General features: G+C 43.4%; 1 protein-coding gene and 1 long non-coding RNA gene across 2 annotated transcripts in view; one reads left to right on the top strand and one right to left on the bottom strand.

Moving 5' to 3' along the window:
* LOC141491586 (uncharacterized) overlaps positions 1-3,284 on the bottom strand; it is a 49,307-nt gene extending 46,023 nt beyond the window's left edge. The window contains exon 1 of the long non-coding RNA XR_012469655.1: positions 3,213-3,284. This is a non-coding gene — a long non-coding RNA (uncharacterized LOC141491586). The remainder of the gene's footprint in view (positions 1-3,212) is intronic.
* A 177-nt stretch (positions 3,285-3,461) lies between these two features.
* Positions 3,462-13,282, top strand: SSR3 (signal sequence receptor subunit 3). The gene is made up of 5 exons (XM_074190801.1): positions 3,462-3,654; positions 3,803-3,929; positions 10,858-10,956; positions 12,130-12,261; positions 13,017-13,282. Exons 1-5 carry the CDS (start codon positions 3,522-3,524, stop codon positions 13,081-13,083), a joined length of 558 nt encoding a protein of 185 aa, XP_074046902.1. The 5' UTR covers positions 3,462-3,521; the 3' UTR covers positions 13,084-13,282.
* Positions 13,283-13,865: the final 583 nt, after the last annotated feature.

The raw sequence follows: 13,865 nt of genomic DNA, 5'->3' as shown, positions 1-13,865 counted from the left end.
TATCTAAAGCCTGAACTGTGTTTAGAAGGAAACTAGAGACTGTACAGGATTATGTAAAGAGAGTGTATTCTATACATGGGGTCAGACTCTGCCAAGCAGGGGAGTAGAGGAAGGAAAGTAAGTTTGCCTGGGGAAAATGGGTGAAAGATGGTATAAGAGGAAAGAAATATATGGAGCTCCAAAGATCCCATTGGTAGGTATAGACCCCATGTAGCCAAAAACTAGGAAGGTCCCATATATCAAAATATTCATGTAGCATTTGTTATAGTAGTAAAGACCTGGAAACTATCAGTGCCCATCAATTGAGCAATGGCAATAATTGGGTTGAAATATTCATGCTTTAATGAGGAAAATGAAGAATTTAGAGAAGCATGAAAAGACATGGGAAGTGAGATAGAGTCAAGTAAGCAAAACCAAGGAAACTCTACACTGTTATACAACAGGATAAATGGGGGGGAAACTCTGATAAAAGGTTTTGTAGCTAAAATGACTAAGTCAGTTGCCAGAGAAGAGTTGAGAAAATGTACCCTCCTCCTTTTAATGCAGGCATAGAAAGGACACTATATAATATTATCAGACAGTGGATGTGTTGCTTTTGTTGAACTATTATTTTTTTTTCTTGTGAGAGAAAGAAGGAAGAAAGATTCAGTAGGCTGGCTGGAGGTGAGGAAAGGTTATATTCAGAAATAAATGTGATATAAAAACAAAAGGCATGATTAAAAAACAGTACTGGAGAGAGAGCCAGATCTGGGAAGGCTTTATACAGGGATTTATAACACTAATAGTAGCTTAGAGAGCCCTATGGTTAAATTTTCAGCTGTATTCACACCTCAGAAATCACAAAAGATATAAATCAGAACTTCTGAATATTGTTTTGTTGATTGTCTAGACTTGAGGAAGTGGTAGAGAAATGTTGATAATGTCAATTAAACTTAAAAGTCTGTTGGACTTTTCAGAGAGGCAGTCGTTCAACATTTACCGGTACATCCCTGGCTTTACATATTGGAATGAAGAAACTAAGGCTAGCAGAGAGAAAACTTTCCCAAGTTTGCACAAGAAGCCTAGTGGTAAAATGACGGTCATAATTATTATTAGTCATGGAAACAAATGCTTATTCACACTTCTTTATAGTGGGGCTGGCTGGGAGTCAGATTTTACTAACAAAAGGTCACAGCTTTTCCTTACCTTCTGACCCCGCCTGCCACAAATGGAATTTTATTACCGAAATCATCATACATGACCGGAAGGGAACAATGTCTACATTGTTCATAATTCACTCAAGCTGATTGGCCAGACTGTGAAGAGCATCCATCTGCAATACTGTGCAATGCCCGCAATGGTACAGGCTAGACTGAAGGGTCCAGTCAAAAATAAAATGGCAGAGGCAGCTAGGTGGTGCAGCGAGTAGAGCACAGGCCCTGGAGTCAGGAGGATCTGAGTTCAAATCTGTGTGACCTTGGGCAAGTCACTTGACCCCACTGCCTTTCAAAAAGCAAAAAAACAAAAACAAAAACAAACCCCCAAAATAAAATGGCAGCTGTGTGGCTTTCTTGGGACAGATGGCAAAGGCCAGAACCACTGCAGATCTTAGTGGTGCTTTAGAAATGGGGGTGGTTACTATGGTTGTGGAATATGAGTACAAAGACTAAAACAATCCCTATTCACAGGGAACTTCCATTCTAATGGGATACAATTGTGCAATTCAAATCTCCCAATTATTTGGTTGGTTGGTGTGGTCCTCTTTGATGCTGAAGGACCACGAATAGTGGTGATAAAATAATTTAGCCCTCTACTGTGGGCAAAATGTTTCCCAAATATCATCTCATTTTATCTCCAAAGGGAAGAATGGGAGATAGGTACAGCTATTGCTCCTCTCATCCATCTGCATCTTCATCATCCTCATCTCCATTTGACAGAAGACCTTTTGCCTCTTTCTGTATCACCAGAATGTATTGAAGTGTGTGACCTATGGCAGAAGTTGAAGAAATGTTTGCTGAATGAATTGAATGAGGTGGGGAAACCGAGGCAGGGTCATTCAGCTAGAATATGTCTGAGGTCAAATTGGAATTCAGCACGTCCTGAGGCCAACTCAGTTCTCTACCCACAATGCAATCTGGGATCCTTAACATATAGGTAAATGTATGTAAATTAATATTTACATGCATATACAGCATAAACATGGCATTAATAAATGGAAATAGATACAAATGGTTAAATATAGGGCAGCTGCAAGATATTAAGTCTATTTAATTCATTATTATACACATATCCATTATATTATTTCAGAATACACAATATAAACATAATTGATAACTGGATACAAATGTATATAATGTTATTAGAAGATATCATTATATACATGATTATATAAAATCATTGTCTATTAAATATATTATACATATAAACAGTATATATGTAAATGGTATATATATAAACAGTATATATGAACAGTATATGTATATAAATGTTATATATAAACAGTATATATATGGTATATATATATAAATGGTATATATAAAAATGATATATAGGGCATATATATGTATAAAAGGTATATATATATAAACAGTATATATATAAAATGGTATATATAGGGCATATATATAAAAGGTATATAAACAGTATATATATGGGCAGTATATATATATAAATGGTATATATGATATATATATATATATATTTATATAAATGGTATATATATAAAACGGTATATAGGGCATAAATATGTATAAAAGGTATATAAACAGTATATATAATATAGATATAGATATAGATATAGATATAGATACAAATGGTATATATAAATAGGGTCAGACTCTGCCAAGCAGGGAAGTAGAGGAAGGAATGCCATTTAAGTAAGCAAGTTTGCCTGGGAAAAATGGGCGAAAGATGGTATAAGAGGAAAGAAATATATGTAGCTCTAAAGATCCCATTGGTAGGTATAGACCCCATGTATATAAACAGTATATATATAGATATAGATATAGATAGATAGATAGATATAGATATAGATAGATGATATAGATATAGATATAGATATAGGTATATATATGAACATAAAACAAGGATTAAAAATAACATAAAAAAAGATAAAACTAGTGGAATAGAGGATAATCTGGGAGGAAAGGAGAATGAATGAATGAATAGGCGGATGAACAAAAGAGCCAACGAGGAGGGGCTCCTCCCCCGGTCTAACCTCGGCTTCCACTCACCCTCTTTCCCTCCCTCTCCTCGGAAAATGTCCACGTCAGTGTCTGTGACGCTCGTTGCCGATAAAGTTTCCGAAATTTAAAAAAAAGCCACCACTCCCTCCTCCCCCCGCCCCGCGCCCCCGCCGGCGCTCGTAGCCACGTCGCGCTCCGCCGCGCCGGATGCGGAACCGAGCACTCTCGCCTCCCTATAGGTCGGCGTCCGGGAAGTGGCATCGGCCCGGGCCAATGGGAGCGCGGGCGGCGCGTGCGCAGGCGGGCCGCGGCGGGGAGGCGGGCGCGGGGCGGCTGCTCCGGCTTCCCGCTCCCGCCATGGCTCCCAAGGGCGGCCTCAAGCAGCAGTCGGAGGAGGACCTGCTGCTGCAGGACTTCAGCCGCAACCTGTCGGCCAAGTCGTCGGCGCTCTTCTTCGGGAACGCCTTCATCGTGTCGGCCATCCCCATCTGTGAGTGGGCCCGGCGGCGCGGCGGGAGCGGGGAGGCCCCCGGCGGCGGGGGGGGGGGGGGCTTCCGCGGTCAAGTTCAGAGCCGCTGCCCCGGGCCCGGCCCCGTTAGAGGCCGGGGCCCGGCCTCAGCGCCCCCTTGTCCCCGCAGGGCTGTACTGGAGGATCTGGCACATGGACCTGGTGCAGTCCGCCGTCCTCTACAGCGTCATGACCCTGCTCAGCACCTACCTGGTGGCCTTCGCCTACAAGAACGTCAAGTTTGTCCTGAAACACAAGTAAGTGGCGCGCCCGGCCCGAGCCCGTGGGCTCTGCGTGGGTTCCAGTTCGCCGGTAGGTACAAATCCCCCCAAGACAGCTCAGGCACCGGCCGGGGGCCCCCGGGGGGGGGGCGGCGGCCCCCAGCGCGCTCCTTTCTCTTGTAAAAGACACAAAACAGCCGCGAGAACTGGCTCCCCAGCCGTGGCCCGGGCCTTGACGTTTTGTATGACACTAAGAAAAGATGACTAAAGGAATTAGTGCTTTGCTTCTTAAAATGACGGATCGGTGCTTAAAGATGAATTGAAGTTGGAAACAAAGATGACTGCTTACGCGCCTCACGTGCATCTCAGAGCCTTCTCCCATAAGGCCAGTCACAAAACCTCTGCGTCCTCACCTCCAAAATGAGGTCCTGAGGCGCAGAGGTGGTGCGGTGGATAGAGCCCTGGACTCAGGAGTCCCGAGTTCAAATCTGCCCTAGCTGTGTGGCCTTGCAAAATCCTAAAAAAAAATGAGACCCTGCCAACACAAGTGATGTTATGAATGATGGTCTTGTGAACTTTTTTTAGATCCCCAGGAGGCCCTTGGGAAGACCCACTGAGGCAGGCTGGTTCTCCGTTTCTCTGTACACCCTGGGTCTGTAACTCATCTCTGCCCTACCTTAGCCTCTGTAAAGCTGCCAGGGTAATCTTCTGTGGCTTGCTTTTGGTGTCCTAGCTTCTCCCTCGGTCCCTCCTTGTCTTCATGCCACCTTCTCTTTGGTGACTGAGGCAGCTAGATGGCACAGTGGGTAGAGTGCCAATCCTGAAGTCAAGAGGACATGAGTTCAGACCCTTAGCTATGTGTTCTCAAATAAGTCGCTTCACCCTGACTACCTCACATTTAGGACCATCTCCCGTCCTGATTCCTTTCTGGCTACTGGACCCAGATGGCTCTACAGGAGAAAAGGAGACTGGCGACGTAGCTCAGCAGCCCCTCACTCAAATCCAGTCTATGTACTTGTCACGGCATCACCTCCCTGATGTCATGGTCTTCTTCAAGAACAAAGGACAGCTGTTATTCTTGTGTGCCTTACTAATTCCCACATCCATTTGTGTCACATATTTCTGTAAGACTTGGCGGGAAACTTAACTCCAAAAAGACTGGACTGGAGTTGTCCTGGGACATCAGCATCCAGTTGTGCCTGGTGAGTCCCAGCCTCTGCTTTACTGTGGCTCTATATGGTGTACAGAGCATATTGTGGTGACCTTGGAGATCTCCCTCGGGATTCTCCAGGTGCCAGCACAGGCTTGTCAACTGGGCCAGAGGTTCTCATGCTTGAAGCAGTGGCTGCCTTCATCTGGTTTGGGAATTTATGTCCATTTTGGTCTGGCCACCAAGTCCTCAAGCATGTGCTTCATGCACCAGACACTATGCTAGGTAGTTGGCAACCAATTTTGAAGCAGAGGTTCATAACGAATGTGCTACAATCTCCTGGATTAGTTCTAGTGTGTTGTTCTGCAATACAACACTATAATAAATCCTGGGCCCATTTTCCTTGTTTTTAGCAAATGGACTCTGAATCTTTTGGTCAAATGGTTGCCTATGTTGTTAAAGGTTCTTAAAGTTAAGAGACTCTGGTCTATCTTGGCAGGTCATTCCATTCTCCTTGATGATCACAAGGATACTTCTCCTCAACTAAATGTCTTCTTTTGTTTATTTGTTTATTAGAAAGGTTTTATTTATTTTGAGTTTTACAATTTTCCTCCATTCTTGCCCCTCCCCCCAAGGCAATCTGTTAGTCTTTACGTTGTTTCCATGGGTATACATTGATCTCAGGTGAATGTGATGAAAGAGAAATCATATCCTTTTTTTTTTTTAGGTTTTTTGCAAGGCAAATGGGGTTAAGTGGCTTGCCCAAGGCCACACAGCTAGGTAATTATTAAGTGTTTGAGACCAGATTTGAACCCAGGTACTCCTGACTCCAGGGCCGGTGCTTTATCCACAGCGCCACCCAGCCACCCCTAGAAATCATATCCTTAAGGAAGAAAAATAAAGTATAAGAGAGAGCAAAATCACATAATAAGATAATGGTGGTTTTTTCCCTAAATTGAAGGCAATAGTCCTTGGTCTTTGTTCAAACTCCACAGTTTTTTCTCTGGATATAGATGGTATTCATTGCACATACCCCAAAACTGTCCTTGGTTGTTACACTAATGGAATGAGCAAGTCCATCAAGGTCAATCATCACCCTCATGTTGCTGTTAAGGGTATACGATGTTTTTCTGGTTCTGCTCATCTCACTCAGCATTAGTTCGTGTAAATCCCTCCAGGCTTCCCTGAATTCCCATCCCTCCTGGTTTCTAATAGAACAATAGTGTTCCATGACATACATATACCACAGTTTGCTAAACCATTCTCCAAGAAGGACATTCACTCAATTTCCAATTCTTTGCCACCACAAACAGGGCTGCTATGAATATTTTTGTACAGGTGGTGTTTTACCCTTTTCCATAATCTCTTCAGGGTATAGACCCAGTAGTGGTATTGCTGGATCAAAGGGTATGCACGTTTTTGTTGCCTTTTGGGCATACTTACAAATTGCTCTCCAGGAAGGTTGGATGAGCTCACAGCTCTACCAACAATTAAATCTCTCCTTCTACCTGAAACCTTTTTTAATTCTTTTTCTCTTTTTTCCTTCCTTCCAAAAAAAAAATTGAACTTCTCAGTATTATTTATTTGCTTAAAGATAGTAATCCATTTTTGTTTAGTTATCTTTGTGGTTTTTGAGTTGCTTCAGTTGTGCTTAACTCCTGCATGACTCCATTTGGGGTTTTCTTGGCAACAGTATTGAATTGGTTTGCCATTTCTTTTTCCTGCTGATTTTACAGATGAAGAATCTGAAGCAGACAGGGTTAAGTGACTTGCCTGGGGTCACACAAACAACTAGTCAGAGTCTTCCTGACTCTAGACCTGGCACTTTATCCATGCTAACACTTAGCTGCCTAGGCTAAATATCCCAGTTTCTTTCATCTTCCCTAAGTAGACTTTTTTTTGTATTTAAATTTTGGGAAACTCCCATTTCTTTTTTTGATGTACAAATCTGGTTTTATGCAATGCTTAAGGGGAAGATGGGTCCCAGACCTAACCAGGCATATTCCCTCAGGACTAGACTGGTGTATTTTCCTGTAAATTTGGTTCAGCTTTGGGCCACCTCACCCCTTCTCCTCTTCCAGCTCCCTTCACCCTCTGTTTCCTCTTCTCTGTCTTTGCCAAGTCAATCTTCCTTCTGTTTATATGTCTTTGGGTCCTGAAGTGGGCATGGCCTTGTGTCTGTATCCAGCCTCTAGTGGAGAGCCTGGTCCAGAGCAGGTATTTAATGTGTGTTTGTTGGACTGGCTTGGCTTCTCTTATGATTCTCTAATTTATCAAGTCACTTTGAATTTCCTTCTTGCCTTTCATTAGTAACATTATTCATCAGAGTCATGGGGCTTTCATTTTCTTTGCCCTGGGGCTTCCATTCTTTGGCCCTTGGACTATGCGGTGATCATGTCATTGTTTGAGTGTTTCAAATGGTGCTTTGTACAGCATAGTTGTTTAATGTTTCAGATGAGCCTGGTCTGAGGTGACTCTTCTTTGCCTTTGACCCATTGGCACTTGGAGTCTCCTCTTGGGTCCAGGCCTCCCTGCCTTCTTGAGAGCACCCTGGGGTTTCCATTCTTGATTGTTCTTTAGACCAACATAGATTACTTCCCCTTTGTCCATGTGGCATGTCATGGAAGGAATTAGATGGATCTGGAATCAGTGCTGTTTGTGGTTTAATTATTGATGGGGCAGTGGATTTTTGTGCCTATTATTATTTGATTGTCATATGAATAGAAGTTGGGGCATCAGTTTGCCATTTTAGGTAAACATAGTAAATAGAATTGATCCTGATTGAAAACTGCATATGACTGAATTGATAGATTTCCTGCACATTTAAACTTTGGCACATTTTCTGTTCTTTAAATAATCCAAACCATGTCACTGTTACAGCCTTGGAAAGTATCTTGCAGATTGGTCCTTTGACCTGCTCTTGCCCTTGTCCAGATCATGTTTTTAAAAGGTTAAATTTGGGGCTGGAGGGCCAATTTTTTCCCCCTAATGTAAAGTATCTCACAGCTGCCAAGACTTAACCATGAGAAGGAGCCAAGATGGTAATGGCCCATACTTTCCCCCAAATCACTCCAAGTATCTTTAAATGATGACTAACCAAATTCTAGAATGACAGAACCCTCAAAAAGATTGAATGAAACAATCCTCCAACTCAAGACGACTTGGAAGATTGGCAGGAAGGGTCTGCTGCACCCACCTGAGAAAGGAGCACAGTCCAGCTCCAGCCTCAGTAGCATAGACCCAAGCCCAGCATACCAGGAGCTGGCCCTGGGGGCCACTGATTCTGCAGAGGCAGCTGCTTCTGGAGATCTCAGCCGTGGAGGGTAAGGGGATCAGAAGATACAGGGATATCTTTGCTGTCACTGAAGGCAGGACTCTATTTTGCCCATAATAAGATCTGGGGCTCCAGTCCCAAGAACAGGAGCAGAAGTCCCGTAGGGACCCCCCTCATATGGCAGAGGGGAGTGCTTATGGTTACCTAAGGACCAGAGTGCAGGCCAGGAGAGCAGTCAGAGCCTCTCATAAAACCTTGGAAGGATTGAAAACAGCTGTAAAACCCTTGAAAAGCTTGGGACAATGTGGCCTCCACCCTGGAAGCAGAGCCGTAGCTTAACAAAGAGTTAAAATCAAGTCATTGGCTGGGGAAATGAGCAAACAACAGAAGGAACAAAAAGACAGATCCAGGAGAGGTAATTTAATTGGGTTACCTGAAAGCCATGACCAAACAAAAAAGAACCTAGACATCTTTTTTTTCAAGAAATTATCAAGGAAAACTGCCCTGAGATCCTAGAAGCAAAGGGTGAAATAGAAATGGAAAGAATCCACTAATCACCTCCTGAAAGAGATCCCAAAATGAAAACTCCCAGGAACATTATAGCCAAATTTCAGGACTACCAAGTCAAAGGAGAAAATATTGCAAGGAGCCAAAAAGAATTCAGATATTACTGAGTTACAATCAGGATAACACGAGATTTAGCAGCTTCTGCATTTAGGGGTCATAGGACTTTGGAATATGGTATTTCAGAAGGCAAAAGAGCTTGAATCCCAAACAAGAATCAACTACCCAGCAAAATTGAACCTATTCTTTGAGGGGGAAAGATGAACTTTCAATGAAATAGGGATCTTTCGAGCTTTCTGATGAAAAGATCAGTGGAATGGAAAATTTGATCTTCAAATATGAGACTCAAATGAAACATAAAAAGGTAAACAGGAAAGGCAAATCATAAAGGACTTAATGATGTTGAACTGTTTATTATATTCCTGCCTGAGAAGATGATCCTGGTAACTCATGAACTTTCTCATTTCTCAGGGCAGTTAGAAGGAGCATCTCTAGATAAGGCACAGGTGGGAGTTGAATTTGAAGGGATAGTATATTAAAAAGGAGTTAAAGGGTGAGAGAAAATGTACTGAGAGAAAGGGAAAGGGAGTTGTAGAATGGGATAAATTTTCACATAAAAGAGAGGCAAGAAAGTTTTTGCAGTGGGGGAGGAGAGGGGGAATGACTGAGTCTTACATTCATCAGACTGCTCAGAGATAGGATAACACACACTCAATTGTATAGAGAACTTAACTAGAGGAAGAAAACAGGAGTAGACAAGGGAGGGGTGTAGGTGATACAAGAGAGGGCAGAGGGGGCTAGTCAGATGCAAAATACTTGAGGGAATGGGTGAAAGGAGAGAATAGAAAAAATAGGGAATGGGGAGATAGGGTGGAGGGAAATACAGTTAGCAATAGAACTATGGGAAAAAATATTGAAACAAGGTTCTCTGATAAAGACCTCATTTCTCAAATGTAGAGAACTGAGTCAAATAAGAACCATTCCCCACTTGATAAAGGATCAAAAGATATGAGCAGTTTTCCACTGGGGTTATCAAATGTCCTAACTTACTATTGATAGGAGCAATGTGGGTTGAAACATTTCTGAGGTACTACCTCATATCTATTAGTTTGATTACTAGGACAGAAAGATAATGACAAATATTGGAGGGGATATGGAGAAATGAGACATTGATTCACTATTGGAGGAGTTGTAAAGGATTCAGAAATTTCATAGAGCAATTTGAAGCTATGCCCAAAGGGCTATAAAGCCGTGCCTACCCTTTGGCCTAGCAGTGCCACTCCCAGATCTATATTCCAGAAGAGATGGGGGGAAAAAGGAAGGAAAAGGACTTACATGTATAAAAATAATTAAAGCAGCTCTTTTTTGGTGACAAAAGGGATTGCCCTTTGGTTGGGGAATGGTTGAACAAATTGTGCTATGTGATTATGATGGAATAAATGATGAATAAGATGCTTGCAGGAGCAGATGTGATGGGAAATGTACTGTGTACAAAGTAACAACAAAGTTGTAGGATGCTCAGCTGTGGATGATCTACTTTTTCTCAGCAACACTGACCCAAGAGAACGCTGAAGGACTTGGGATGAACACCATCCATCCCCGAGACATAGCTGACGGTGTCTGAATACAGGCTGGAAAAATCTTTTTGTACTTTATTTTTCTTGAGATTTCTTTTTGGGTTGGGGTTATGTTGACTTTTACAACTTAACTATTATAATGTTTTTCATGACTACACATTTTTAACCTATAGCAGATAACTTGCTTTTTTCAATGAGAGGTAGGAAAGGAGAGAATTCAGAACTCAAAGTTTCAAAAGTGAATGTTGTAACTTGTTTTTGCATGTCACTGGGGAAAAATAAAAGAAAATACCCCCAAAGTGACTAAAGTCCATTAAAAAAAATTAACTGTGAGGGCAGATTGTTTCTAGAGGGATGTTTGCACCTAGAGCTTGTGAAAACTGCTTGTTTCCCCCACAGGGTAGCTCAGAAGAGAGAGGATGCTGTTTCCAAAGAAGTGACTCGGAAGCTTTCTGAGGCTGACAACAGGAAGATGTCTCGGAAAGAGAAGGATGAAAGGTTGGGTTTTTTTTTTTACTTTAAGGGTTTATGAATTTATAAAGATTAAAAAGGGTATTTTGGGAAAATAATCTTAAAGTGTGTTTTCAGGTTTTAGGATTTCTAACAAAAGAAGGTAGAGGTGTTCTGTGTGGAGACCCTGAATAAGTCATGTGGCCTCCCCCCAGACCTCCTTTTCATTTCCTTCTCTATCAAGGCTAAGAGGTTGAGACTAGCCATCTCCACCCCACCCCCCACCCCCCAGGTTCTTTCCAGTCTGAAGTATTCAGTACTCTTCCCAGCTAGCTTGTGGTTCTCTCTGCACATGGTGAGCTGGGAGGTTTGCCCTACTGTTGCTGCCGACTTCTCTGTCCCTCCCAACTCCCCTTGGCCAGAACCACATGCAGTTAGTAGTGGGGCCCGTTTGGCTCTCCCTCCCCCCCTTCTCCTGCCAACTTTTGCTTTAGCTGAGGAGACCTCATTGCCAAAAGTGGAGCAGCAGAATGGGGGGAAGAGGTCTGGATAAATCAGTCCCTAAGTAACAAAGTTAGCTGCCTAAGAGACGCCAGATGGTCTAGAGGAGAGATGATTTATTTTGGTACTTCAGCATGCCCACCTACTACAGGTTTGGAGAGTTAGATGGGGGTAGGGGTGTGCCATGGTGATCCATTCCTCCTAGTCTCTCTGCCTTCTTCTGGCTGCCAGTGGTACTCTGCCAGCCCTGTCCACTGAGGGCTTCTGTCTCCAGCCTTTTGTGTGAGCTGCCCCTAGGCTGGAAGACCCCCCTTCTCACCTTTAAAGTACAGGCCTTTCCTGACTCCCTCTCCACCACTCAAAATGGTCTCCCCAAGAGACCGTAACCTGTCTGTCTCAGGGCCCAAGCAGCCTCTTGCTTCATAAACTGATGAGCGATTGCCCCAGCCCCTCCACCTGGACCAGTAAGGCATGGTCACTCAGCTCCCCTAGTGCCCCCGTTCCCCCCCCCCCCCCAACTGTTAGCTCCCTGCCGGCAGACCCTGTGTCTCTCTCATTCAGGAGACACAGAGGCCACCTGTCCTGTAGGTAGAAAAGAGCATGCCCCTGGAGCATGAAGCCAGAGCATAGCTGGGCTTCTCGCCAGCATGGCCTTCCTCCCCCTGCCTAGCCCCTCCACGTGCTGGGAGCCTTGACACTGCTGTCTCTGTGTGTCTGCAGAATCCTGTGGAAGAAGAATGAAGTGGCGGATTACGAAGCCACGACCTTCTCCATCTTCTACAATAACACCCTTTTTCTGGTCTTGGTCATTGTCGCTTCTTTCTTTATCCTGAAGAACTTCAATCCGACAGTGTATCCTTTGAGCTGCTCAGACTTCCTTTTCTTGGACTTGGGGGGGCTGTTCCCTTGAGGTGGGAGACCCCTTTGTTGGGGGTCGACCTTAGTCCCCCTCAGGAAGATATTGAGCCGGATTAGAGGAGTTAATACCCAAAATGTGCTGCGGGATTCCTGTATCTGCAGGAATGTGTGACATGATTTTGAAACTGAAGCGAGCTTGTCACCTTGGGTGTCCTCTCGCCCAGATTGTCCAGCCCAGGGTCTCTGCTGGTGTTTTCGTGCTTCGAGATTGGCCAGGCCACAAGGGCTGCCATGCAGTGCCTCAAGCTGTTGGTTTTTTGTTTCATGTTAGAAGGGAGCTGTTGGGCAGGAAAAGTTGTTTTTACTGACTTATTCAAGGTATTGTCCAAGGGAGTGCAGCCAGAGGGGCAGATAAAGTCAGCCAGGCATAGTCTTGTGGGAATGTCCAAGGAGATCAACACCTGAGAGGGTCTGGGGGTCATGGACTAGTCCTGAGGACTACCAAGGAGTACCCTGGGGGCTGATTGATGTGGGGAGGGAGGGTTGTCAAACCAGCTTCTTTTAGGTGGTTTGCAAGTTTTCTGCCACCACTTTAAGGTGGTCCTGGTAGACGTCTACTTTGGGTATTTGTTTCTGGTCTGCCAATGGCAGATTATTGTGATTAAACAGTATGTGGTGAAGCTCCTCTACTTTAGGCTTGGGGAGATTGGAAGGGTTTGAATTTTTCCTTAACTATGAACCCTTTTCAGGAACTATATCTTATCCATTAGTGCCTCCTCAGGCCTCATTGCCCTGCTGTCTACCGGCTCCAAATAGATGAAGAAACAGATCTGTCTTTGTCAGGGTGGGCTTGGGGAGGGCTTGGAGAGGGAGACACACACAAGAACTGTTTTTCTATAGTCAAATTTAACAGGTTTTGTGGGTGGTTTTTTTTTAAGCTAAGAAAATGTAAAATACCTTTGTGTTTTGGGCTCCTTTTGACAGATTGTTGAAATAAAATAAATTGATCAGAAAACTCAGTGTCCCGGAACATTTATTAAACAGTGTACTTTGTAATATGCAGTAATCATATTTGAGCAGAAAATAACTAGTTTCCTTGACCTGTCAGAGGTCACAGTAACCTGAGCTGTTCTGTTGTTTTTAGAAAAGAAGTTTTAATAACTGGTTCTCTGTGTTCCCGGTGGAAAATTGGAATTTTTTAATAGCAGATATCAAAATGAAGTTTTTTTCTTATTATCATCAGGCTCACGTGTACTTTTATACAACAAACCAGAAACTGCTCCAAATTTAGAATTGGAAATAGTTCAGTTAAAAAAAATGACTTGGGAAACCAGATTTTTCCATGGTGGGAAAACTTTAGAAGAATTAGAAATTTAAAAAAATTGTTTCAAGGGGCTGATTACAAACACAGAATTGTCCTGCCAGGCATGGAAGTCATGCTGTTAAGTCCTTAGCTGTTTTATAATCTTGACAGTGTTTTCCCCATGTGGTCAGAAACCGGTCACGCCGACCGAGTCAGCCTTGGTAGTTCAGCTAACTGGGCTTGAAATGTCATTCACATCCCTTGAGGCAAACAGGAACAGGCTTCTCCACGGAGT

The sequence above is a fragment of the Macrotis lagotis genome, chromosome 6, assembly GCF_037893015.1.
Source record: "Macrotis lagotis isolate mMagLag1 chromosome 6, bilby.v1.9.chrom.fasta, whole genome shotgun sequence".
Classification (NCBI taxonomy): Eukaryota; Metazoa; Chordata; class Mammalia; order Peramelemorphia; family Peramelidae; genus Macrotis; species Macrotis lagotis.
Note: the sequence above shows the minus strand (reverse complement) of the source record. Positions and strands in the feature narration are given on the sequence as shown.